The sequence below is a fragment of the Apiospora hydei genome (genome assembly GCF_038363865.1).
Source record: "Apiospora hydei strain CBS 114990 chromosome Unknown utg000007l_segment0_segment0, whole genome shotgun sequence".
Classification (NCBI taxonomy): domain Eukaryota; kingdom Fungi; phylum Ascomycota; class Sordariomycetes; order Amphisphaeriales; family Apiosporaceae; genus Apiospora; species Apiospora hydei.
In genome coordinates this window covers 714,910-739,644 of record NW_027117366.1, presented here as the reverse complement: position 1 = coordinate 739,644, position 24,735 = coordinate 714,910, and the positions used below count along the sequence as shown (strand labels likewise).

The 24,735-nt window shown below is 53.7% G+C and overlaps 9 protein-coding genes across 9 annotated transcripts; 4 read left to right on the top strand and 5 right to left on the bottom strand.

Moving 5' to 3' along the window:
• Nucleotides 1-169: 169 nt before the first annotated feature.
• Nucleotides 170-2,109, bottom strand: PG997_009307 (uncharacterized protein). The gene is made up of 4 exons (XM_066813622.1): nucleotides 2,007-2,109; nucleotides 1,227-1,788; nucleotides 630-1,173; nucleotides 170-481 (listed from the first exon to the last, which is right to left on the bottom strand). The coding sequence occupies exons 1-4, from the start codon at nucleotides 2,016-2,018 to the stop codon at nucleotides 418-420; spliced, it is 1,182 nt and encodes a 393-aa protein (XP_066665584.1). The 5' UTR covers nucleotides 2,019-2,109; the 3' UTR covers nucleotides 170-417.
• A 4,774-nt stretch (nucleotides 2,110-6,883) lies between these two features.
• On the top strand, nucleotides 6,884-7,872 carry PG997_009306 (uncharacterized protein; the record flags this gene model as incomplete). Its single annotated transcript, XM_066813621.1, has 5 exons — nucleotides 6,884-6,948; nucleotides 7,010-7,136; nucleotides 7,239-7,320; nucleotides 7,392-7,642; nucleotides 7,741-7,872. The coding sequence occupies 5 exons, from the start codon at nucleotides 6,884-6,886 to the stop codon at nucleotides 7,870-7,872; spliced, it is 657 nt and encodes a 218-aa protein (XP_066665583.1).
• A 277-nt stretch (nucleotides 7,873-8,149) lies between these two features.
• PG997_009305 (uncharacterized protein) lies at nucleotides 8,150-10,024 on the bottom strand (the record flags this gene model as incomplete). The annotated part of the gene is made up of 3 exons (XM_066813620.1): nucleotides 8,150-8,371; nucleotides 8,431-9,360; nucleotides 9,419-10,024. 3 exons carry the CDS (start codon nucleotides 10,022-10,024, stop codon nucleotides 8,150-8,152), a joined length of 1,758 nt encoding a protein of 585 aa, XP_066665582.1.
• A 603-nt stretch (nucleotides 10,025-10,627) lies between these two features.
• Nucleotides 10,628-11,413, bottom strand: PG997_009304 (Mpv17/PMP22 family protein; the record flags this gene model as incomplete). The annotated part of the gene is made up of 2 exons (XM_066813619.1): nucleotides 10,628-11,174; nucleotides 11,238-11,413. The coding sequence occupies 2 exons, from the start codon at nucleotides 11,411-11,413 to the stop codon at nucleotides 10,628-10,630; spliced, it is 723 nt and encodes a 240-aa protein (XP_066665581.1).
• An 871-nt stretch (nucleotides 11,414-12,284) lies between these two features.
• Nucleotides 12,285-13,384, bottom strand: PG997_009303 (ER to Golgi transporter Yif1; the record flags this gene model as incomplete). Its single annotated transcript, XM_066813618.1, has 3 exons — nucleotides 12,285-12,446; nucleotides 12,517-13,044; nucleotides 13,112-13,384. The coding sequence occupies 3 exons, from the start codon at nucleotides 13,382-13,384 to the stop codon at nucleotides 12,285-12,287; spliced, it is 963 nt and encodes a 320-aa protein (XP_066665580.1).
• Nucleotides 13,385-13,972: 588 nt separating this feature from the next.
• PG997_009302 (SRP54-type protein) lies at nucleotides 13,973-16,092 on the top strand (the record flags this gene model as incomplete). The annotated part of the gene is given in 4 exon segments (XM_066813617.1): nucleotides 13,973-14,209; nucleotides 14,278-15,171; nucleotides 15,185-15,778; nucleotides 15,847-16,092. The coding sequence occupies 4 exon segments, from the start codon at nucleotides 13,973-13,975 to the stop codon at nucleotides 16,090-16,092; spliced, it is 1,971 nt and encodes a 656-aa protein (XP_066665579.1).
• An 868-nt stretch (nucleotides 16,093-16,960) lies between these two features.
• On the top strand, nucleotides 16,961-17,998 carry PG997_009301 (uncharacterized protein; the record flags this gene model as incomplete). The annotated part of the gene is made up of 4 exons (XM_066813616.1): nucleotides 16,961-17,063; nucleotides 17,132-17,355; nucleotides 17,496-17,641; nucleotides 17,701-17,998. 4 exons carry the CDS (start codon nucleotides 16,961-16,963, stop codon nucleotides 17,996-17,998), a joined length of 771 nt encoding a protein of 256 aa, XP_066665578.1.
• Nucleotides 17,999-18,883: 885 nt separating this feature from the next.
• Nucleotides 18,884-22,848, top strand: PG997_009300 (uncharacterized protein; the record flags this gene model as incomplete). The annotated part of the gene is made up of 5 exons (XM_066813615.1): nucleotides 18,884-19,982; nucleotides 20,024-21,327; nucleotides 21,377-21,441; nucleotides 21,509-22,342; nucleotides 22,395-22,848. The coding sequence occupies 5 exons, from the start codon at nucleotides 18,884-18,886 to the stop codon at nucleotides 22,846-22,848; spliced, it is 3,756 nt and encodes a 1,251-aa protein (XP_066665577.1).
• A 286-nt stretch (nucleotides 22,849-23,134) lies between these two features.
• On the bottom strand, nucleotides 23,135-24,198 carry PG997_009299 (uncharacterized protein; the record flags this gene model as incomplete). Its single annotated transcript, XM_066813614.1, has 4 exons — nucleotides 23,135-23,528; nucleotides 23,601-23,661; nucleotides 23,728-23,821; nucleotides 23,884-24,198. 4 exons carry the CDS (start codon nucleotides 24,196-24,198, stop codon nucleotides 23,135-23,137), a joined length of 864 nt encoding a protein of 287 aa, XP_066665576.1.
• Between the last annotated feature and the right edge of the window lie 537 nt (nucleotides 24,199-24,735).

Sequence of the window (24,735 nt, the reverse complement as noted above, 5' to 3'; positions counted from 1 at the left end):
ACAGAGACTGTTATCGGTGTTGCCGTCGATAGAGGTCTGTCGGGTTGGGAATCCTGGCATGTCCGAGCCAGGGAATGCAATCATAAACCAGGGGATTCATCGCAGAACGGTAGGAAAAGCAATGTATGTGATATGAAAGGAGGGTCCGCTGCTTGGGTGACGCAAGGCGGTACGTTCCGGTGTCAGATGGCAATGAGTGTCGAGGGGATTGTCGAAAAGCAGGTCGACAATCGCTGCTTGTCTCCCAAACTTGTATAACATCTCAAGCCCAAGATCACCATGGGAACGGCGGGAGGTGCCAAAAGAAACAGATATTCGGCATGAGCTTGCCAAACGCTAGTACAATGGCTCCCGCTTTTACGCACAATGCACAAGACGGAGAGAGTCGGAGGGGGGCGTGCCAGTCACGATATCGAATCATTTCGGGCGGTACGAGCCGTATCCGGAGCCAGTGCCTTGACCTTTAGAAGCTGATCGCAGCCTGTTACCGCAAACTGAAGTGTCAGCCATCAATGTCAGCAATTCCTTCGGCCAGCAGCGGTTCATCAAAGCACACCAAGGCGAAGGAAAAGATGATTCCTTACGAGGAAACTCTTGAGGCTGTTGGGCTGGGCACGCAAGACACTCACATCCTATCGCTTCCACCGACGGCACGGTTGGTATCCGGAGTGTCAACACCAGGGGCGCCGCGCTCAAGCACCTTACGGCGAGAGCCGGGGATGGCGTTGGGCTTGACAGCAGAAGAGGGCTGGCCAGCCGTAGCCGCGTTGGTGCGCGAGGCACGAGCCTTCTCCTCTTCGTCTCCAGCAGCGGGCTGACCAGCAGCCTGGGCAATAGCCTGGGCGTTCTTCTGGTACTTGTAGACAGTCCAATCAAAGACGTAGTCATACTGGAAGCCCTCGCGGACGAAGAGATCACGGAAGATCTTGCGGAGGTAGCTGTAATCGGGCTTGTCGTCGAAGCGGAGCGATCGCGTGTAGTTAAGGTAGATGGCGAACTCGTTGGGGAATCCACGGCAAAGGACCTCGGTCGGCGTGGTCATCTTCTTCTCCATGATGCGGTCGTACTTCTGCTTCTTAGTAGCAGCCTTCAGGCCCTGCCAGGGGAGAGAGCCGCGGCAGAAGTAAAGCATGACATATCCCAAAGATTCCATATCGTCGCGGCGAGATTGCTCTGCCAAATCATATTAGCGTTGTATAGGTGGGAGACATGAAACAAATACGTACCGACACCCAAATGAGTGTTGATGGAGGCATAACGGGCCGTGCCAGTCAGGTTCTTGTTCTCACGGTAGGGAATATGGAAGTGAGTCTTCGGGTCTCGGTACTTCTTGGCCAGACCAAAGTCAATGACGTTGACCTGGTTGCCGCGCTTGCCAATGCCCATCAGGAAGTTGTCGGGCTTGATATCACGGTGGATGAAGGACTTGGCGTGGATGTATTCGATTCGGGAAATGAGCTGATCGGCAAGCAGCAGCACGGTCTTCAGTGAGAACTTGCGGTTGCAGAAGTTGAAGAGATCCTCCAAACTGGGGCCCAACAAGTCAAGGACCATGGCATTGTAATCACACTCGGTGCCGAACCAGCGGACAAAAGGAATACCAACGCCGCCAGCGAGCGACTTGTAGACACGGGCCTCATACTCAAGCTGCGGGTGCTTGGCCTTGACGCTCTCGAGCTTGATGGCGATCTCCTCGCCCGAGATGATGTTGGTACCGAGGTAAATATCACCGAAGGAACCGGAACCGATCTTACGACCGATGCGGTACTTGTTACCGACGCGAAGATCCTATCAAGAGAAAAGAAAAGTTAGCTAGCGGTCGAGGTAACGAGTAACGTGCTAGTCATGCTCGTCTGGTTGGCTAGAAAGCACTATGCAGTCCTGTCAAGCCGGGTGAATGTCGGCGTTGACAGGGAGACTAGGCAAACCAAGCAACCAACGAGCAAAACACCGCACCTTTCGAGCCGGCACTGCATCGAGTATGCCCACTATTATCAGAAACTTACCATGGTGGTCATCGTATCAGAAGCTGTGCAGCTACTGCAGTGTATGCGAGTGGCTGTAGCGGGAGAATTGTCGAAGGGGAGATGCTCTCAAGCAAGGCTCCGTTTTGTGGTGTTGTTCTGCTGCAGGGCAGGAAATGTGTCAGTAGGAAGGAATGGGATAGGCAAGTTGCTGAGGGAGTGCAGCAAAGTTTGTTGACCCGGAAGGGAAGGGTTGGTGTGCACTCGGGCTGAGGGAAAGGTGGAAGTATTGGTCTTGGGGCACCATAAACGATGTGCAGAAGATGAAGTAGGAAATGATCAATGCAGCCTGATGCCTTGAGAAAAAAAACCACAAGGAATAAGCGGCACCGACCGTTGACACCAAATGGGCGGGTGAATGAAGAGGACTGGGCGATGGAGAGAGGAGAGGGGGAAAGGCATGCAAAATGGCAACGACTTACCCGTCGATTCCGCAAGAAGACACAGAATTGCTCCGATGACTCTGCTCTGGTGAGATACTGAAGATTAAGATGATTGTGTGAGAGTGGTAAAAGAGACAGAGAACGCGGCCGTCAAATGTCAGTTTACTCGGTCGGCGGACTCCTCCTGAAGTGGTGGAGAAGGAGGAATGGATTGATGAATTGCTGAGAGGGATCGGAAGAAGTAGAATTGGGAATGAATGACGGGAAAGGCAAAGCAGCCGTGGGTGGGCAGATATGGGCGATGGGGGGTGTGGAAGTAGGTAGCTCCCTCGCTCCCTCTTCTCTTCCCTTCTTGTGACACACCGCAATTGAAAGGAGCCCAAAAGCGCCCTCTCAATGCCCAGTCAATGCTCGGCCAGGGCTCTGCTTTGCAGAAGAGTGGGCCTGCCGCCAGACAGCGCGCTGCTGCTAATAAGTTCCAGCTGCTAGGTAACCTAGTAGAGCACTTTGGCACTCACTGGACGTGCAGTAGGGAATGTCCTCAAGCTTTGTGTGTCCGACTCCTGCCTTCAAGCGCCTGGCCTATTCCTGATCTCAATGTTGGACGGAACGAACAGCACATTTGGATATGACGTTTTCCTGAGCTGTCTGGTACGGGCATCTGAATCAAATCCCTTTCAGATGACATTGCAGTCCGGCGAGGCAGCAAATTGTGGGCAAGTCAGGCTCCCGCGGCTAAGCAGGGCCCGGTTTGTTACCTACTCACAGAGCTTCGTGCAGTGCCTTGCCAACCTGCTCAGCGGCAGGGCGCAAATACTGTACCTAGGCAAATCACTCAATCGTAACAGCAACTGGTTGGACTTCACCATGATTTCATTGTACACGCAGAGTAAGCGCCTGTCGGATAGCTCATGGCTGGGTCGAATCTCAAGTCTTCCCGCAATTGCCTATCGTATTTCCATTACTGACTGGACTTCGATGTACCATACATTCCGCGTTGATTTGATATTGAAGTTATTTGGGAAATCGTGTTCTTCAGTGTGCAGCTGGCTCGTGCGTGAGAAATACATTCAATTTGATGTCTCCAGCCTGGTTTTCCTACGGTAATTGTACGTTGGCAAGCAAACCCGCCCTTGGAATTGGACGGTTTCGTCAATCATTCGTGGACGAGCCCCGCGACTGTGGAATCTACACACACACACACACACACACAGTCAGGTATGCACGCAAGATGGTGGCAAAAGATTACATACAGCAAAGCAAACAGCAAGGCCACTCACGTGTCGGGCGTTGAAGTTCCCTGACGTGACTGAACCGGATCTCGTGTACCCCGGTCTTCCAGAAACGAGATACCACTGCCCTTGGGTGGGACAGGCCTCCTTCATTTGGTACCTGCTGAGGCCTGGGCCTAATGTTTTCCACCGGCTGAAAGAAAAAGGGGGTATCCCATCAAAGAGGAAAAATTGCGGCTGGTGCCGTTGATGCAAGCTGAGTCAGCCCTTGCAAAGGTGATATGGCCTCATTACTCGGTAAAAGACGTTCTATGTCATTACTGAGTAGGTACGTATCCATAGGACTCCCATGATATCGTGTTGACCGTTGCATGACTTGTTCAATGGTTGACACCTCCGAGCTCCGAGCTGCACCGCACCATTGGGCCTCACACAAAAAAAACAAGAAAAAAAAACACTGTCGTTTTAACTCTCATGCCTAAGATCAACAATCCGGTTTCCACGGCGCGCGCAGCTTTTAGGCACCCATCCCATCGGCGACGGACCATGGACTGGCACCAGCACGAGGCGAAAGTCAGCAGCAAGGGCTGACGAAAGCCAGGCTGGAAAAGGCGTCGGTCAAAGAACTTGCTTGCTAGGGCGCGCGCCTTGGATATGCCTACCTGCCGCTTAGTACGATACCGTGCTTACCTACTGTGGGCAGCTAGACACATATGCGCAGGTATGTACATAATGTACATGTATGCAAAGATCAAAACATAGGCCCGTTCATTTTCATTCTGGAAGCTTTGTTCGCGCCCCAGAGGCAGACCAAGACCATGCCCAAATCGTATGTTGGCCGTCTCCGGGGGAAACTTGAGCCTAATGCCTAATCTACACCACTGATCCCAGTTTGCCAGGCCTTGGGCGCGCTCGGGGAAAGGTCTTCGCGGCCCACGGATGATGGGGGAAAAGGTGATGCCTCCCCTGAATGGCACCGCGCACCCGAGTCATGCCTCATCTGATGCGCGTTCCAGATGCGGCTCAACAAACATTTTGAAGCAGCGTTATCCGGCAAATTGGTCCGCACCATAAGCCGAGAGCAGTGCATAGCAGTGCAGATAGGAGGTGGGTGGTTCTCGAGGACCCGAGGTAAGTTAGTGCGCACCGCACCGCCCTGCCAGACGCTGGCGCGATCTGCAACAAGGTATCAGATATTCTGGTAGGGGTCAATGTAACATGCTTACCTAGGTTACTGGCTACCCGATCAGAAACGAGTGGATGAATACATGTATAGACGCTACGACGAATGGAAGCCATATCGCATCCAAAGCGGCAACCGACGTGCGCTTTTAACTGTTGACTCTGCAGCAAGTTTATGCCGTAACACACTGCCACGGCAGCGAGGGTGGTTTCGTCGCAGAATGTGGTCCGCAAATGGTTCACATCAAGGCCTTCGTCCAGTATCTTGACTTTCGGCCGGGACACACACACGCGGCATACGTGGCTTTCGGACACCGCAGCGACGAGACCACCTGCTAGCAACTTACTATGCACATACTCCCGTTGCGATCCCTCTTTCCAATGTCGCGGTGCTGAGGTACGGTGTACCGTTGTTCGCATTCCCGAGCTGCCCGCCCACGCAGGGTGCGGCTTGCCAAAAATAGTATCCGACTGGGGTGATACATTAAGTGCGAACGGTAAATCGGCACACAGGAAATATGTATACTAATGCCTACCGTCAACCCCGGCTGCGGTTCCCTTCTCAATCGAGTACCGCATTCGGCAATCTACACATATGATCGAACAAAGGGCACGCTGGGCGTGCAAAATCATGTTTTCGGTCCAACGGTCGGGCAGGAAGCCGCAAAAGCTCAATTGATCGTCAAGGGTTAATTTGCAATTCTGCAAGACAAGAGGCGGTGAAATCATGTCCCCATCCTCGCTCCAGTAGCTCATTCGTCGTCTTCTCGCCTCTCGACCCTGCCTGCCTGCCTGCCGGGCCTGCCCTCACTCGGTCGCGAGTGTATTAATTCCCTCACCCATGGCGTTATCTCCTCCGCAAATGCGTCAGGCGACCTGGCGTCGTACGGCTCGCTTCTTCTGCTTACAGCATGCTTCTGCTTCTGCTCAAGGCATTTCCACATTTGCCCCATGCGGTACTTCCAATCTGTGCCTCAGTGTCAGGTCCAAGCAAGAGGCATGTGGCGGTCGCCCGAGAGGGGAATAAAGTTGCACCACCTGGCGGCCTAGAACACGTCCACGCTGATCTTTCCTATTCCTGCCGGCCCCCGTCGAAACCAGCGACCGCCGGGCTGGGTAACCCGGCCTTTTCCCGCTAACAAAGAACCACGAGGGATCGCGATTCGGTGATTTTATTCCGCCATGGTCCATAACTAAACACGACCTGTCTAGTTGAAATTTCCCGAAACACACTTATTGTGTAGGCGCCGTTGAGGCTCTTACGGTTTGATGATTTTGACATCCTGATGTAGAAGAAGGAGCGGTCACTACATGTATATGCCATATGCCTCAGTGATTCGATCTCCGAGACGCCAATGTAATACCAGTCGCACAGCTCACCGAAAACCAGTGGCATGCATCGTAGTCATTATTGTAGCTCTCAGAAAGTAGTTGATGCTAACTACAATAAGAGAGTGACAGTGATAGATAGTCCATGAAACTCAAAACCAACACTTGCCTGCTTGCCCACAGAAGAGCTCCGGAGCATAACGTTGCCGTATTCATGTCACGATCCTTGAAGCCAAGGTCATTCGCATTATAAGTCGGATCGCTTCTCTTACTTTATGACTAAAATGCCTCCACGGAGGCTCAAAGAGTTGGGCGGACGGGCCACGGAGCCGGTGACGGACGACACTTCCGGCATAGGCCTTGCGGCAAGCAACAAGTGGGGCCCAGGGGAGGGCAGAATGTAAAGAATGAAGATGTGTCTTATGTTGTGTAGATAAGCTATAAGTATATAATTAGCAGCGTCTGTGCCGAAAACGAAAAAAGAGCTGGGTCCGTCCAAATTGTTCGATCGGCAAGACAAAGGGTGCTGGTGTTGGAACTCGTCGACAAAGACCTTCCTCCCTACCATCCCACGAAACAGAAATATACAGTCACAATCCAGATCGATGGCCGAGATGCGTTCGGCACAGCCTGCTCATTCCCTTTTGAGTAGATATATATCAGAACGACACATGAGAAGGTAGTCCGTCAATGGCTGCCATTCCCACAAAGCTCGACTACTCGGGGTATGGCCATGCAACTCACAATAATCTCGCGCTCCGACATCAGCAAACCTGATTTCTCGCGGTACGACAAGGAGTAAGTTGCATTATAAGTTGTTGTCGTCTGCTCGTCCAGCAATCTTACTAGCATACTCTAGGCTCCTAGAGACAGGCAATTTCTCTGATGTCAAGTTAGAATGCGGAGATAGGACCTGGAACCTTCACAAATCCATAATATGCAGCCGTTGCGTATGGTTCCAAAAGGCTCTGACCGGCAGTTACAAGGTAATTTGGGCACCCTTGAAATTCAATGTCAAAGAGGAATGAAGGGGGAGGTACAATGCAGTAAAGGCGCGGTTTCGCTAACCAGTTGCTTTACGTACATAGGAGGCCCAGACAAACATAGTGACTCTGACAACATTTTCCACGGAGCAGGTTGAGATGCTGATATGCTACATATACACTGGAAGTTCGTTATCCCAGTCTCTGTTTCCGCCTCCATACCCCTTTCCGTTTGCGGCATCTAACACAACATCGTAGCTCTCAACATTTCATCCGAGACCGCAACCCATGACCTCCTGAAGTTGCTCGTCGACTTCGTGGTCGTGGCCGACTACTTTCTCCTCGACGCAGAGTGCCATGCTGCTGTGCTGGAGCGTCTGCGGTCATGCCTGAACCGCGGCGGCACGCGGCGGCGCTGGCCCGAGTTCATCGAGACCGTCGAGTACGCGTATGGTTTGCAGCTGGCCGACAGCGAGACGCCCCGGCTCATGGAAGCCCGGAAAGTATTGGTAAGAGACTACTACTCTCGAACGGAGTTCCTCGACTTTGAGAGAGAGAGAGAGAGAGAGAGAGAGTATCAGACTAATCGTCATCGACGTCTGTCTAGGTTGGCTGGTATAATGAAAAGTACGAGACAGCGCGGAAGAAGATTGGCCCCGGGGCCTTCTCGTTCCTGAGCCAGGTACCACAGTTTGCACTTGATGTCTTGCTGGCAAGAGATCGGGACGGGGATAATTGATCTGATTATACCACTGAATGACTGTTGGACGCGGCCTTGGTTCATCATCTATAGTGGCAGCAAAGAAACCCGAAAATGTGATCTCACATAGCCACGGCGTTAGGCAACTGGGAACAGGGGATTGGTGGGCAAACTGTCAACGAACCAACTACGTAGAAATGTGATACCAGGTAACGGAAGAATGGCACGTAAAAAGAAACTGCGGAGTAGCTACCGGTAGAATATCTAGTAGGCACAGTGTGTCCTTAGTTGCTCAGGAAAAATCAATAACAAGGCCCTAGTCATTGTTTTCGGGCTCTACCAGCGAATCTTTCGAATCCGAGCTGTCAGACTGGGTGCTGCTTGAACCTTCCGCGGAGAGGGTCATAACCTCTTCCACGTCCGAACTACTCTTGCTCGAGTCAATCTTGTCCTCGACCTTTTCAGCCGCGCCGCCCATCTTGTCGCTTTCCTCAGTCGTGATAATCTCCTTGCTGTCCGCCAAGGCATTGTCACCGGCCTTGCGATCATTTGGAGTCATTTCCTCCAGCACTTTGTTCTTCTCCCCCTGAGCCTAACTTCCTTCTCAATAAACGCCTGCAACCCCTCGACCGCAGCCTGCGGTGAGTCGCGGTGCTGCAGCAAGTACTCCTGCACCTGGGCGGGCGTGAACTTCCCATCGAGCTCGGACGCCCCGGAGAACCGGTCGGCCAGAGCCAAGAGCTCCGCCGACGCTGTGGGCAGCGCCTCGGTGTGGTCCGGCGCGTACATGCGGACGAACATCTGCCGAGCCGCCTCAGCCCCGATGTTGCCCAGGTAGATCTTCCGGTCTATGCGGCCGGGCCGCGTCAGCGCCTCGTCCAGCTCGTCGTCGCGGTTCGTCGTCATCAGCACGATGCGGCCCTGCTGCGCCACCACGCCGTCCAGGACGTCCAGGAGCCCTGAGAGCGTGCACCAGGTCTTCCTGCCCTTCTTCTCCTCCTTCTTCTCCTCCTTCTTCTCCTCCTTCTTCTCCTCCTCGTCGGAGTCGCCGCCGCCGCCGCCAGACGGTTTCCGCTTCAGCCCTACGGCGTCGATGTCCTCGATGAGCACGATGCACTGCACGGGCAGGTCCGTGAAGAGGCATGAGAGTGCCAGGTCATCCCGAATGTTGGGGAGCTCCACCAACATGAGCTTGAGGTTGAAGTGGCCCGCGATCGCAAAGGAGAGCGACGATTTGCCCGTCCCCGGGGGACCGTGGAGAAGGTAGCCGCGTCGGTACGGAATGCCACGTTCTTGGTAGAACTCCCTCGTTTCAGGCTTCAGGTAGTGGGCGATGTCTGCTACCAAGTCATCTTTGACTTGTTGATCGAAGTGTACCGTCTCGAGAGGGCGCGGCGATCGGAGCACTTGCGTGTCCCATAAGATACTAAGCGTGCTGGTTCGGACCACAACATGGTCCTGTGTATTGAAACTGGCAGACAGCTTACACATGGCCAAGAACCTATCGAGGAGCATCATGGTCAGTTCCTACCAACTTGTACAGTACCATATGATAGAAAGAGGCACCAAAACCCCCGATACTTACTTCTTGATTGGGTCTACCGATCTGGAGATAGATGTGATGAGCAGGGGGCTCTCTGCCTGTGGGCACATCGGTCGACCGGCCAAAAAAGAGGCTGCGTAGAGATCTTTGTGCAAGGTTCCGCTGGACCATGATAAATGTCCCCTCGAACCAGAAATAGTGCATATGGAACGTGGGCAGGTATTTAATAACGAACTGCTGTTGGCTCGGCCTATCATCACGGACTGGCATGAAAAGCAGGCCGCGGTCCTCAAGTTTCAGCCCGGTGTTGTTATTCGAATGTGCCGACAGCGACCGTGCCTGCTTGCGCTCTAGCACATGGGCACAGAGCCAGTCGAGAACCTCGCGGTTCAACTGGTCTTCGCCGCTGATAGTCACGGAGGAGGTAAAGAAGTGGCTCAGGTACCTCCTGAGGTCCGACACAGTCCCAAATACGGTCTTGAGACCGGTCTTCAGACCGCCAAGCACAGCGAGAGACGCTGCAAGAGTGCTGACATCTGTCCTGACCCAGCGCCAGAAGAAGTCAACAAGAACCCTCAAGTACAAAAGTACTCTGGAGTTCGCGGTCCCCAGTATGGGCATTAATGGAGCTAAACCAGGCTTTGGCATGTCTGCTACTGAGTCGTTGAGCAGGTATATCAATTAGGTGGGACTTGCTTGTATGTTGTGTTCTCGGTTACGTTTCGTAGTCGTTCGTCGGTCACGAACTTGGCGATAGTGTCGAGTCTTCAAGTCTTGATGGATGTAAGAGAGCGAACACCCCTAGAGTCCCCGGGATTTGGCCATATTTATATGCTTATAGATGCGCGATAACCGTTTGTCATAGTTTTGATATCTTACTCACACACATTAAGACCCATTGTTGAAAAGATGACACTGAGTACATGCTTCGGCAGTAGAGGCTCGACTTTGTCATGCTGTAGAGGAGGCCCTTGCGTGTGACTAAGTGAGAGGAAGATAGTAGACAGGATCACCTGTCAAAATTGAAGGTAGGCAATAAAACCCCCAGTGCCTGAGCTCTACGACTACATGAGTGGCATAGTAAAACCAAGCAACCCCAAAACCTAGGGTATCTTCCGATAGGGCAAGAGGAAATAATACGTTTTCCCTGCCCGTGTGTGTGCGCCGCATCACCCATACCACCATATCTTACCATCTTACCAGATATGGCGTGTTTGACAGTATTGTGAAGAGGAGATCCTACGCGCGTGCTCACGAAGCCGCCCGGAGACTCATGTAGATGCCCCAAACGACACCGGCCAGACCACCGACCAAGTTGCGGCCCTCGATGCTCTTGATGAAGGCAAAGTTGATGATGCTGACCGCGGGCCAGAGGCGCCACCCGGCCTTTACGATACTCCAGAACTCGGCCTGGCTGGTCCGGACGACGGCATCCCAGCTCACGTTGCCGTACTGGACCCTCTTGGCCGCGGCGGGCCCCGCGAGGCCGAAGAGGAGGCTGGCCAGGTACATGGCGCTCGTGTCGGGGGTGCTGAGTGGCGTGCCGAGGGGCCGGTCCATGGCGGCCTGGACCGAGTGGATGTACAGGCTGAACATGTAGGTGTTGCCGAAGGCGCCCAGGGTCTGGTCCAGCACCGTCTTGGCGAGCGTGTTGGCGATGTTGAGCTTGGGCTCGACGAGCTGGCCCTCGCGCTCCTCCTGCTCGAGGGCCTTCTCGTCATTGGCAGCTGCCGAGGCCACGGCCGCCTTGGTGGGCGACATGTGGTAGGCCGGGAAGCTGGACTCGAGGAAATCTTGCCTACGTTTAAGTGTTAGCAGTAATAGTGATTCATATCTGTAGGCAAAAGAAGAAGAAACTAACCACATGAAATTGGGCGGCGTGCTGATAATGGCGTAGAAAACGAATTGGACGACCGGCACCCAGTCTATGACCAACGATACATCGTTCCGGTACGCCGAGAGGGCCTGCGCAAGCAAGTTCGAAGTCGCAGCGAGGATAGCGGACTGGACCGTCGCGTTGACGATCGGGGGAGCCATGGTTTGCTGGTTCGGAGAAATTGGCTTATAGTCTCCTGTGGGCGTGCCTATGGAACTGGAGCAACCGACTATCGTTCTTTACTTCGTGTGGTGTAGACTCTCGTTATGAAGTGAGATAGTGTTCTAACGGTATACTCCAGTCCAAGGAACACACGCCGTTACCCGAATCGCAAGGTTGCAGTCGAGACAAGAGTTGGCCTTTAGACAAACGGCTCAGCAACAAAGATGTATACAAACAATGCAAACTCTGACACGTTCTGAAGCCCGGTGATGCAATGCAATCAAAGGCCAGCTGTCATCGGTTCTAGAATGCGAAGTATGAAAAACAGATTTCTGCGCCAGAACATGCACGGGATACTACCTAATGTTAGCAACGTATCTTTTATGCAAGATCTAGGTAGAGGAATAAGAAAGATATGACAGATAGATTGGGCTGGCTAGTGGGGGTTGGGGAAAGCTGGCAACAGCGGAGTCTGGAGAAGCAACCAATTGAATGACGCCATCAAATGGAGCAGGCCTCCCGCGTGTCTAAGATCAATGGATAGATACGAATTGGACTCGAACACAGCAGCGCTGGCGATGCGTTGCTATGCCAAGGGCATCCATTGTGAATACACCAAAGCTAGGTACTTGGTAAAACGAATATTGGTAATATCTATTTTCATCGAGTTTCATTGGTGAACATCGTCTCTTTTACTTCCTTACATCGATCGAGCCTGCCCATATCAACGCCGGACTCAATCATCTTCCAGGGATTGATTACCGTTTAGTCAAAGCAACCCCTGAATTCCACCCAGCCATCTACCGAACACCAAGTCCAGTCTTTTAAGCACTGCCTGCCCGTGCCCGAACTCCATAACAACAAACGCCTTTATGCCCTAGTCAAGAGGAACATGAAGAAGAACTGGATAACAAACGAATAGATGAAAAGGAACTGGGTGCGTTGCGCCCTCCTCGATCGCGAGTCCGTCTGCATCGTTGACCGCGGGTCTCCAGTTGTCTCGGGAAGCAGCACGTATTTCAAAGATCGCATCTGTACCTTGTGTGTCAGTAGTTATCTTTCCACAATAGCAGCATTAGGGGCCGAATGTGATGCCACTTACCAGGAAGAATGCGTTTGCAAACCAAGTGTACCCGAAGACAGCCCATCCGATAAAACCACCTGTCCCCTTGCCAGCGTTCACGAGCTCGGCTACAGCTACCGTGATGATGACAGCGACAAATTTGTACCCAGAGTACGCCACGAGGTCGAGAAGCTGTGACTCGTTCGATATGCTTAAGAAGTAGCACGATAGCTTCAACAGCATAATGTCCATAAGGACCACAACACCGGCTGTCGATGCTTCGTAACCAAGCAGCTCAGGCTGAAACTGTCCCCGGAGACCGGCTAGTAAGGTCGAAAGGAGGACGTAGGTGACCAGAGCCATGACCGGAATGTACATATCCGGGCTGTTGATGTCGTCCCGTGGCGGTAGATACCAGCCTTCTTGCCCATTAGGGCCCATAGTTTGCTTGCGAGACCAAGGCTTATGTCGGAAAGGGAAGAGCACCAGGAACACCTTGTTGGCGACGTAGAAGTTGGAAACATTGAAGTAGTGCTTCAGCGCTGAGAAGTTGACCCATCGGTTGACCTGCAATCCATAGTCAGCATCCACTGCTCCCGGCATCAAGCACCATATATCAAGACCGTATACTTACGTTCTGCTCCAAATATTCCTGGCCGTGTTTGAAAGCGTTCTGGCCCATCTGCGCGGCGATCTGCGTCGTAGGGTCACTCATGAAGTTGCCGTACTGTCCGAACGCGTTCCCGCCCGGCGTGGGCTGGCCCTGCTGATAGGGGTTGCCATAGTTGTTGGACTGCGGTTGCGACCCTGGCGGCGGCGGCGGCGACCTGAGTTGAGGTACTGTCGAGACGTGTTGAGGGACCGGATGGTGAAGCGGTGGAGAGTTTCCGTAGTTTTGGTGCTGCATTTTGGAGGTTGATCGTGAATCGGCGACGAAATCCAAGCGCGGGCGTCAAAAGCGGATTCAAGCGAGTGTTGAAATGGGAGATGAGTAGTCGGCGTCGTGAAGGGATCGAGTGGGAGGCGAGTGCGGCGAGGACGGAGAAAAAAGAATAGCTTCCAACTTCCAGGATAGGAGCTCTCGGGAGGCTTGAGATCGCGAAAGGTGTTTTCTACCTATTAATTGATTGGAAGTGCCGTCACAGCAGCCTTTCTCCGTAACCACCCACCACGCATACGTACCCCTGCTAAAGCTTAGGCACCTGTTTGTTTTAAGTTCATTCTTGGGGGATATGTGGCTTCAACTGCTGTGGCGTAGGCCCAGAGTTGGACCTTTTAGCACATGTGTCAATTGAGAATTGATTCGATACACTCCCCACGCGCCCCCGAAAGCGCTGTGGCTTAGGCTTCTATTTGCATCATCTATCCCCATCCATCTGTCCCCATTGCTACCTCATTGTGCATCGCGTGGCTGAGCCTTCGAGCTCGAATCTTCAGAACTTCAACTTTTCCTCAGCCCAGTTGCCTATCTCGCTATAAGGTGCGCGCCGAAAGTATGCTGGACACGTTCGAGATCCTGACCACCTCAGGCGTGGTCCTCTGGTCACGGTCGTATGCGCAGGTCAGCCCCTCCATAATCAACAACTTCATCACCGATGTCTTCATCGAGGAGAAAGGCGGCGCAATCGCCGGTGCAAAGAACAACCAGTCGGCCGCCCAAAACCCGCCATACAAGGCCGACCAACATACGCTCAAGTGGACTTTTGTGAAGGAGCTCGGTATCATCTTCGTTGTACGTATTACATACTTGGCAAAAATTAAATCGCCTTCGCTTGCTTTGTCTGACACATGTCTCAATAGGCTGTATACCGGTCGCTTCTACACCTGTCGTGGGTTGATAAACTTGTCGACAACCTGAAGACTATCTTCGTCGATCTATATGGCGACCAACTCAAAAAGCCCAACACGACTCTTGTGCATTGCCACAAATTCGACGGATACTTCGATCAGCAGTTGAGGGAGCTGGAATCAACTACGGCCACGAAAGGCGCCCCGGCGCCTACCTTTGCTCTGGAAACAGACGAGACCATATCGGGCAACCTCGGCGACGAACCACCCCTTCCTCCGGGCTTGAAGCACCGCAGCGCGAAAGCTCAAGATGGCACACACGACCTCCCCTCTACCGTCGAGTCTACGCCGATCGCCACACCGACGAGCTCCCGGCCCTCAACTCCGGGTGGTAACCATCTAGTGGTTGGAAAAGGCGGGCCTATAAGTAAAATGTCGCGACGCGCGCGCAAGATGCAGAAGGGTGCTTCTGCCCCCATGTCATCGGGCGACGAGTCATCCGCCAGGAAAAAGAAGGCGCCTAAGAAGGGCAGGAAGTGGGACGCAGATGGTTTTGCCGACGAGGAGGATGATGTGCAACTGGACTACTCGGCCGCCCCGAACTCCATCACGAGCGATAGCGAAGTCGAAGGCCGTTCAACAGTCATTGCTTCTGTGGACTCGTCGACATGGGGCACCAAGACTTCCAAGGGACAATTCGTGCTTCGAGACCTGGATGACGAAGTGCATGACATCCTGGCTTCAGCTCAATCCAAGTCTTCCACCACGGCGAATTCTGGGCTAGTCGGATCTGGACTGAGCACCATCAACAGCCTGTTTCGCAATGTTGTCGGCGGCAAGACCCTGACAAAAGAAGATCTCGCCAAGCCAATGGACGGCATGAAGGAACATCTGATCAAGAAGAATGTGGCCCCCCGAGGCAGCAGTACGCCTCCGCGACAGTGTTGAGAAGGAATTGCTGGGCGTCAAGACCGGTAGCTTCGAGTCTATCGATACCCGCATAAAGAAGGCCATGGAGGTGTGCTTGACCAAGATGCTCACGCCTACGTCCTCTCTTGACCTCCTCCGCGACATCGAGTTAGTGACTAGGCCTTCGGGTTTCTCCAGCCAGAAAGCGCGCCCTTACGTCATGTCCATTGTTGGCGTGAACGGCGTGGGCAAGTCTACAAATCTGTCCAAGATTTGTTACTTCTTGTTACAAAACAAAATGAGGGTGCTTGTCGTCGCTGGAGACACGTTCCGCTCCGGAGCCGTGGAGCAGCTCAAGGTACATGTGCGCAACCTGAAGGAGCTCACGGAACGTGAGGGCGGGCAGGTCGAGATCTTCGAGAAAGGCTATGGAGGTGATGCGGCCACGGTGGCTCGAGATGCCGTCCGCTCGGCTACAAGCGAAGGGTACGATGTCGTGCTCATTGACACGGCGGGTCGACGACACAATGATCAGAGGTTGATGTCAAATTTGGAGAAGTTTGCCAAGTTGGCGAATCCGGACAAAATTCTCATGGTGGGCGAGGTAAGCAGGAAGATACACGGGCTACCCCTATTTTTGCTGGATTGTAATGACTAACCGGTTTTCGGCAGGCTTTGGTCGGAAACGACTCGGTTGCCCAAGCACGCAACTTTAACGCCTCGTTTGGGCAGGGCAGGACGCTGGACGGATTCATAATATCCAAGTGCGATACCGTCGGCGATATGGTGGGCACGCTTGTCAGCATTGTGCACGCGACCAACGTGCCGGTGCTGTTTGTGGGTGTTGGGCAGCATTATTCGGATATCCGAAACTTCTCTGTCAGATGGGCAGTTGAAAAGCTTCTGAATAGTTCTTAGTTGGCACCCTTACGATTACTTAATGATATGATTGTCGACGATACCGAATAGTAGTCGGACAAACCTCTTGGCTCTTTAGCTGGCCAGCGTGTCCCGATGTGGAGATTCAACAACATTGAGGTATTGCTTTTCGATACTTTGATCATTTCTTCGGTAAGTCGAACCAGATGGAAGCACGACGTCATTAAATGCCATATATTATTGATATTTTATGAACAAGATATACAATCATAATTGGTATATTGCCTACTCGTATTGTTTGACGTGGCAGTTTTGCCTGGATTCCAGCTGGAGCCCAACTCTTGGCCAAGGACCCTGAAAAAGAGTGGCAGCCGGAAAGGGTTGCCGATCTCATCTCAACCCCGGACCCGCCAAAGGCTAAGGCAAGCAAGGGACTTAATCTCAGATGCCCGCTATTCATTGACCCATCTTCCCCAGAATCCAGAATTGACTTTCGGGGGACCTCGATTCATACGTGCACTCGTCTTCAGCGATACCTACCTACCAAGTCATTAGCCTGCTCGACAATGTATCAGCCATCGGATTTCCACCATCAAAGCAAGCGACGTTACACACCGCGTAAGAAGCTTAAACCGCCGGCAGACCAGGGAGCCATGCTCGGGAACCTGCCGCCCGCTTGCCTTCTAATGCCTCCGTGACGCGCGTTCGAAACATTCATCCAGGGTTCTTATACTCCTGAACCGCCGCCGTCGTCCCCCAACGATTTGGTTTGCCCCAAACCAGCAGCGCAGATTACATTTGTTCGACTTTCCCGCCGATTTCCGTGTACTATTACTTGTCGAAAAATACAATCCCCTGCGGATATCTACGAAAGATTGCTTCTACAACGTAGCATGCGCTCGACGTCATGCCATTCCTTTCGCGGTTTGCTTCGGCGGTGTCGTGGTGGAAACAGCTCCCCAGCATCTACAAGCTGGTATCAGTCACTCTGGCGGTGGTTTTTCTGCTCGGTAAGTTCTGTATCTCGTGTTTACGCATCTACTTTCCACTAGTCGGCTTATTAATCCTAAGCGAGCAGCGAGCGGTTTCCAATCTGGTACAGTAGACGTCAACCAACAATGGAGCAGCCTAGTACGCGGTGTTGGGGGACACGGGTCTCTCGGCGGTGGTATGCCCATCCGTATCATGTACATCGGCGCCAGTATGACCCTTGGAGAGCACAGTGAAGGCGAGAGGGGATACCGACAACAGATCCGGGACTGGATTGCATCCAAAGGAAACCCAGTAAACTGCGTTGGCGCTGTACGTCTTCCTCCATTCACTCACCGCTAGAATATTTCCATTAACACCTGGGTCTAGAACCGCTTTGGCGATTTCAAGGATAACGACGTGCAAGCCTGGGGGCCCAACCGATCAAGCCGACGTTGGATCGGGCCCGCGAGATCGTGCCCGCAATACAGCCCAACCTGATCCTCATCAACGCGGGCTCGTCGGACTGCTTTCAGGAGGGCGCCTGGGGCTCGTCCAACGTGCTGAACCACATGCGCGACCTGGTCGATTTCCTGCTCGAGGCCTCCCCCGGGCCACCGTCATCATGAGCACCATCATCATGAGCCCCTGGCCCAACGTCGACCGCTGCGTGCGCAGCGCCAACGCGCAGATCCGCCAGGTGAGCCGCGACCTCGCGCGCGAGGGCAAGCCGGTACTCCTCGCTGAGATGCACCGCGACCAGGGGGGCGAGCCGGGCCACGTCGTCGACCTCCCCGAGATGGGCCTGGACAACATGCACCCGACCACCGAGGGCTACTTCGTCATGGGCGACATCTTCAAGGAGGCCATCCTCGAGGCCGACAAGAAGGGCTGGCTGCAGAGTCCGGTCCCCAATGGCATCCCGGAGGACGGGAATGCGGAGAGGATGGCCGAGGGAAGCAGGAGGCCCAATTGACGGAGAGGGCCGAGCGTGCTCACGCTAGGGGATGGAGCCTGGCGTGATAACCCAGAGGCATTGGATGTTGCTTCATTGAACATGCCGACCTTGTCATATATCCCAATTCGGCCCCTTCTATATCAACTGATTGCTCGAACCTTATGGCCTGCATTCAACCATGGCTACATTCTTCAAATTTCTCAGCCTCGTCACTACATAATAGCGTTGATCAAGCATTGTTCCAGCCGTATACATGCACCGCGACGATGCCGGAATGTGGTGGAGCTGCGAGGCCGCCGGGGCAGAAAGCTACCCTCTTTCAAGAATGATGCATGTTCTGGTTGCTGCCCCGGGATTGGTCGTCTCTATTGGAGTCTATTGGAAATATTGGGCTTGGCACAAGACAGCTGGGACTTGCAAGCGTGCCCAACAAGCAAAAGACCCCTTGTCAATAGGGTATTTTCAGCTCCTGCAACTAGTCTCCAACCTCACTCGGCAAGTGCGCCAATATGTATGCAGCCACACTCAGCTGCAGACCACCTTACCACATCTGCGGTATCATGTGCCCTGGCTCCGTCAGGCATTTTTGACTACACCAGAAGCATGCCAACAACCGGAGGGAGGGAGATGAGCCAAGACACGGACCTGGCTGGAACGGGTTGCTTTTTTTAAGCTCTGAGGACTATATCTCAAGCTTGGCGCCACATGTTTCTCGGACTTCGAACTTGAAGTGTCACCACGAGTCCACACATACATATCATTGTAACTTGAAGAAGTGATTGCCTTTTTCTCTTGATAAACATGGCAGCGCCAGCCATTCAAAGCTCTGTGTCGCTGCCAGCAGTAACTGGTGATCCACATCACCTTATACAGAATCATATTAGTCAAGGTCCAGGAAGGATCATGTCTTCTTCGTCTACTCCTACTGCTTCTGTTCCGATTCCGAGGGCGAACAGCTTCGCGATTCGACGTCGACCAGTGTCTACTGCTACCCATGCTCATAAACCAGCAGCCCAACAGCCTGCCTACGCATTGTCGCCACCGCCGCCTTCAGCAGCAACCGCAACAGCGGGGAACACCGCGGTTCATAATGGCAATAACTCGTACTCCTCTGCTGACAGTATCGCTGCTTCTCAGATGATACCGGGTCCACAAACGAGTAATAGTAACGTCTCCGCTATTGGTACTATCCCGTTGCCGCCGCACAGTCCAGACGGAGCAAGTATGCATCTCCCTCCACCTCCTCCGGGCCCACCACCACCGCAAGCTCCCAGTGCTAGTCTCTTAACGTCGAATCAACCAAGCAATGAGCGCCCACAGCAGCAGCAGCAGCAGCGGCAGGAGGATATGATGTACTTCCCACCACCTCCCGGGCAGAGCACCGAGCCGAATCCCTCTTCGAGCGGCTCCTCTTCCTCGTCCAGCAGTCCCACAGTGACCACTCCTTCTTCTTCCTCTTCCTCCTCCTCCTCCTCAACGATACCCCCTTACAACCCAACCTACGCCACGACACAACTCCCCTATTCCCACACCCAGCAGAAGGCCAACGGGGGCGGCGGCGGCGGCGGCGGCATGCCCAGCCTAGGCCCCGCTGCGACCCCGAGTTTCGGCCTGAGTATGACCGGCCCCACGATCCCGCTCATCAACTCGCGGCCGAGCAACAGCAGCTTCAGGCGGATGTCCAAGTACATCAACAAGGAGTCGGCCAAGAAGGCGTACAAGACTGGCCTCGAGTACGCGACCAAGACGGGCGAGTGGGTGGACAGGATGGCGCAGCCCGCCATGCCCTTGCTCGCGGCCACGAACCCGGACATCGCCGCGGCGTACCAGCTCCAGCAGGCGCTGAGGCCGGGAACGATGCAGCAGCAGCAACTTGGAGCCGCAGGTCCCGGTGGCAGCAATAGTGGTAGTAGTACTGGGCTCGCGGCTGTGGGTGGGTTGGCAGCAGCGGGACTTGCGGGCTATGCCATGCTGCAAGCGGTTGGTGGTGATGGTTCCATGGGTATCGGGGACTCAAATAGTGGCCTCGATACCTTAACGCAGATGCTGGCAGGTACACCACAGCAGCAGACGCAGCCAGATCTGACTGCACTGTTTCAAGGGGCCGCCCCGGGCAGCAGCCGGACTTGGTATCGGCCATATTGCAGCAGCAGCAACAGCAGCAATATAGCGACGCGACACCATCTCTACTAGGGACTCTGGTCGGAGGTGGTGCGCAAGGGGTCCAGACAGACCCCTCGCAGCAGATCATAGACGTCATCCAGCAGCAATCCGCCGCATCGACGCAAGCTCTGTTCTCGGCCATGCAGAACAGCCCATCGTCGGCTCAGGGGCAGCAAGACTTCGGGACCCAGTTGCTCAATGCACTGAGCCAGCAGCAACAGCAACAACCGCAAGCCCAAGCCGACCTTATGGCGGCGATCCAGCAGCAACAGACGGCGTCGACCCAGGCGCTGTTATCGGCCATGCAAGGGGCTTCGACGAATGGCCAAAGTTACGGAGCTCAAGCATTAGCATCCATCTTGCAGCAGCAACAACAACAGCAGCAGCAGCCAACACAACAAGCAAACCCTGCGCCCTCGGCAGCGCAACAGAGCTCGACGCTGTCGCCACAGGAACACGCGGCTTATGAAGAACAGCTCCTCAACGCTGCTTTGCAGCAGCAACAACAGCAATACGGGGCATCTAGCTTTGCTAGCACTCCAGCAACACAGCCGAGTGAAGCATTTACTCATAATACTTCCCAGCCGGCAACAAATCCCCCACAAGCAGAACCTTTAGGTGCATCGCAAGACCCATACCCTCCCAGCTTTTCCTACAACGGCCCATCGGGGCCATCTCAGTACCAACAGCCATTTGTTCCTCAGCAAACTGGTGTGTCGAACCCCAATCAGCACATTGGGCCCATGAACAACAACTACTCGACAGCACCTCAACCTCAACCCCAGACCCAGCAACACACTCAACAGGGGGCAACTGGTCCCAATACCTCGGTTCCAGCAGCCAGCAACACCGCTGTTGCACCACCGCAGCTTCAGCAGCAGGGTGAGACACCAGGACAACCAACCTTTCAGGGGCGGCTGGACAATGGCCAAGTCGAGCTCACACTGAGCTACTGCACTCCTCAAAACTCCGCGCTGCCGCAGCAGACCCAGCAGAGCGGGGACTTTCATCAGTATAGCACGACGCCATCGTCGGCTCCTACTATGCCAGCCCCTCACCATCCACCTGATCAGTTCTCCGCGAACGCTGCTCTTTATGCTCAAGTCACTTCTCAACACCAACAGCAGCTGCTGCAGCAGCAGGCACATCCTGCGTCACACACCCAGCAAACAACACTAGCCCCCGTGGGTTCGGGAGGACTAAGCGATAACAATGCTACTCCCAGCATAACAGGCCAGCAGCACGCTCAGCATAGCGTACCGCAAGCAGCAGGTCATCCCAGCGGCTCAACAACCAACGTCAGTAACCCCGAGGCAACAGTCAACCACCAGCCGTCTTACAACGTAGAGTTTTACGGGAAGCTAGCCCCCGAGATCAACATATCTCCCAATATAAAGCTGGACCTCAACGTGTCCCAGCCTCTTCCATCAACATCTCTAGACACAGCAACATTACCCCCTCCCCAACCCGACCCGCCAGCACCAAGGCCGCCCCTGGAACCAAACCAAAGCGCTCCCTGGATCCGGCACCACCTCCCATTCTTCGGCCTCCAGTCCGTCCTGCTGCCCCCGTGACCACCCTCCAGCAAACCAGCCCTAACACCCTGATCGGCGACCTGGACACGGACAAGGGCATCGCCTTCGAGATCCGACTCCTGTACAACCCAACCCAAATCCAGTACGAAATCAACGCCCTGCGGAGCACCGTGTCGACCCAGAACTTCGTCGTCGTCAAGCCATACAGCTCTCACGCTTCTTCTCCTGCCTCCATCTCCACGCTTGCCACCAGCCACAACCCTCAAGTGACAGGAGAAACCGTCACCGCCAACGAAGAAGCAGACGTTTGGCCCAAGGGCGGCGCGGCAGAAGCCGTGGTAGCAGTCACCATTAACGACGATGTCGACATAAACAACACACAATCACATATCCACGCCATCACTCTAGCCTCGACCACCCCCGACGCCGACGGCGACATACTATCCCTGCACAAGCTCGTCGCCATCCCCTCCACTAATTTCGGCCACGGCCTCGTTTTCTCCTTCTACGCACCGCTGCTACCGCCGCCAACACCGCCAGACCTGGACCTGGACCTGGACCATCTGAGCCCCGTCAAGCAGTTTGCAAAGACCATACTGGACTCTATTCTATGGGTCGACCGCAGCACCGTGTGCAGGGTGGTCTCCGAGAAGCTGATGGGGACGTGGGTGTTGCACACCCCCGTTGAACCCCTCTTCCTCCTTGTCAGTCCCTAGCGTACCAAGCGAAGAAGAAGATGGGCTGGAATCTACGGCGGTGGAAGTCGTTCTACGAGGTTTGCCTCTAGAATCTGTGGCCATCAAGAGCGAGGCAGTCAATGTATCCGAAGAAGCGTCAATGCAACACTACGAGACTAGAACGCTACGATTCCTGGAAGACCGAAAGTATATATACAACCGCGACATTGTGAGCGACACCGCGGACGTGCTAAGGGCGAACAACCATGATAATTCTACCAAGAAGGAAGGAAAGGAGGCATGCCTCAAGGATAAGGAGGCCTGCTATGACCCAAACCATACTCGAGGTTGTTTTGAGATATACGAAAACCCAGACAGCACCATGCACCTTGTACTGACCGAGAATGTGACGGGAAGTGTGGAGGTGCAAACAATCAAGCTCACGGACAAAGGGATGCTTGTCAGGGGTAGGGACTATTTGAAAACATCATAGACATCATTGTGACTGACAAAGGGACTCGCGTGTAAAATCCCATGTATGCTAGTGATGTACGTGGTGTGTAACGAGAATATATTCCATTCCTGGATTAGGGACAAGCTAAAATAGCTAAAACTGACATGGCTCCCCAGAAGCAGTGCAGCTTCTCCTGACAATTGACACATTGGCTTCCCATTGCTAGATATATTAACAACAGCCATAGGCAGATCCCAGATCCCAAGTAATGTTATGCCATCTGCCAAAACAAGTTAGGCGTTTCTCCAACAAATTTTCAGCCATTTCACCAACGTAAGGCGGTGGTGGTATCTGGGGATGGGGGAGTACCAGCGCCACCAGTGCCCGAACCATAGTCAGGATTCTCAGACCATTTTACAGAGAAGTCGTAAGCATCATCTAGCTTGGGCATGGCTTTGAGCTTGCCATTGCTGTCGACAAGCTGATAGAATTGGACCGTTTGATCAAGACCGAAGTCATGCGTCGTGTTGGACCGATCGTATACCATTACCGATTCAAAGTCGATCTCCACGAAACCAGGCATGGTGGAAGCATCCGTGACACCAATATAACAGCCAGCGTAGGCAGTGGTGCCCTGGCCCGAACACATGGGCTGGCTACTACCACCGTCTTGTGCTACCGTCACTGTAACGTTCTCATTCTTGAGATTCATGAAGGTGCTGACAGTATCAACGTATTAGTATGGCGAGCCGATGTTCATAGAGGTGACAAAATATCAAAAGAGGACTTACTAAGTGGCATTGGTTGCACTGAGGAGGCTGATCGTGACAAACATCTCATCTCCGGCAGTGACTGAAGAAAAGGACATGTCAGTAACAAGAAATAATCTGCGCGGCACGAAGTTAGATGAAAACATACAGTTAAGCAAACTATCCTGGGCGCTGCTCAGGCCCTCAACAGAAAGATTTGGCCAGTTGTACCAGCTTTGCTGGCTTTGTCCTGCAGATGACAACTGTAATGACTAGTCAGCGAGGAGACACGATCATGCCATCTTGCAAGGAGATGGTAACCAACATTGGCGAAGATACCCATGTGAGGTCCACGGTGGTTGCAGGCAGCGTTGGGGTTGGCGTCGGTGACGGCAGAAATGCCGCACTGTACGGCCAGTCTGTATGGGTCACCGTTGCCGCTCTGACCGGAAGCATAGGTGAGGTTGGGCACAGTAAAGGTAGCCTCAAGAGTCGTGACGGCAGGTCCGGTATCTGAATCGGACTGGGGTAGCGCAACGAGGCCTCCAGCATAGGTAGAGCTGTTCGCTATGGCGATGCCTGCAGCCAAGGCAACGCTGGGGATGAGGCTCATCATGAAAGCGACCTTTTGCCACAACATGTTGGAGATGGATTGACGACAGGTGGGTAGACGAGAGAGCTTGGAGGAGTGGATTCGAAGACGACGAAGGAGGAAAAGGAGGGTGTGTCAATACACCAGTGATGAGTAACTTGAGAAAGACTTCTTTGGGCGAGAAGAGAAGACGGCGTAGAGAGAAAGGCACTGGACTTGTTGACGGTACCACGTCGCAAGATTTGGTGTTGTGCAATGGATGATGGGAGGAAGAAGATTTGGAAGGGAAGGATAGAGAGAAGAGAAATCGAGGCTTAAATACCTAAGGGTCGGGCTTCTGGCGAGAGAGAGAACGTCATCAAGAGAAGTTCCAGCAGCTGTCATCTCTGTCCGCATTGCTGCAACTGGCAGCTGTTCAAGAGGATGTTGTGTTTGGGGCAGGCACCTTTTACATGCAGCTACGCACACATACCTACTGCCTGACACACAACTTTGGAAGCATTCGAGGCAAGAACCCGGCTGTCATCGACCAGTGCTGTGGAGCAAGACCTGGCCGCGCAGTGTGAAGATCCCATCAAAATGTAC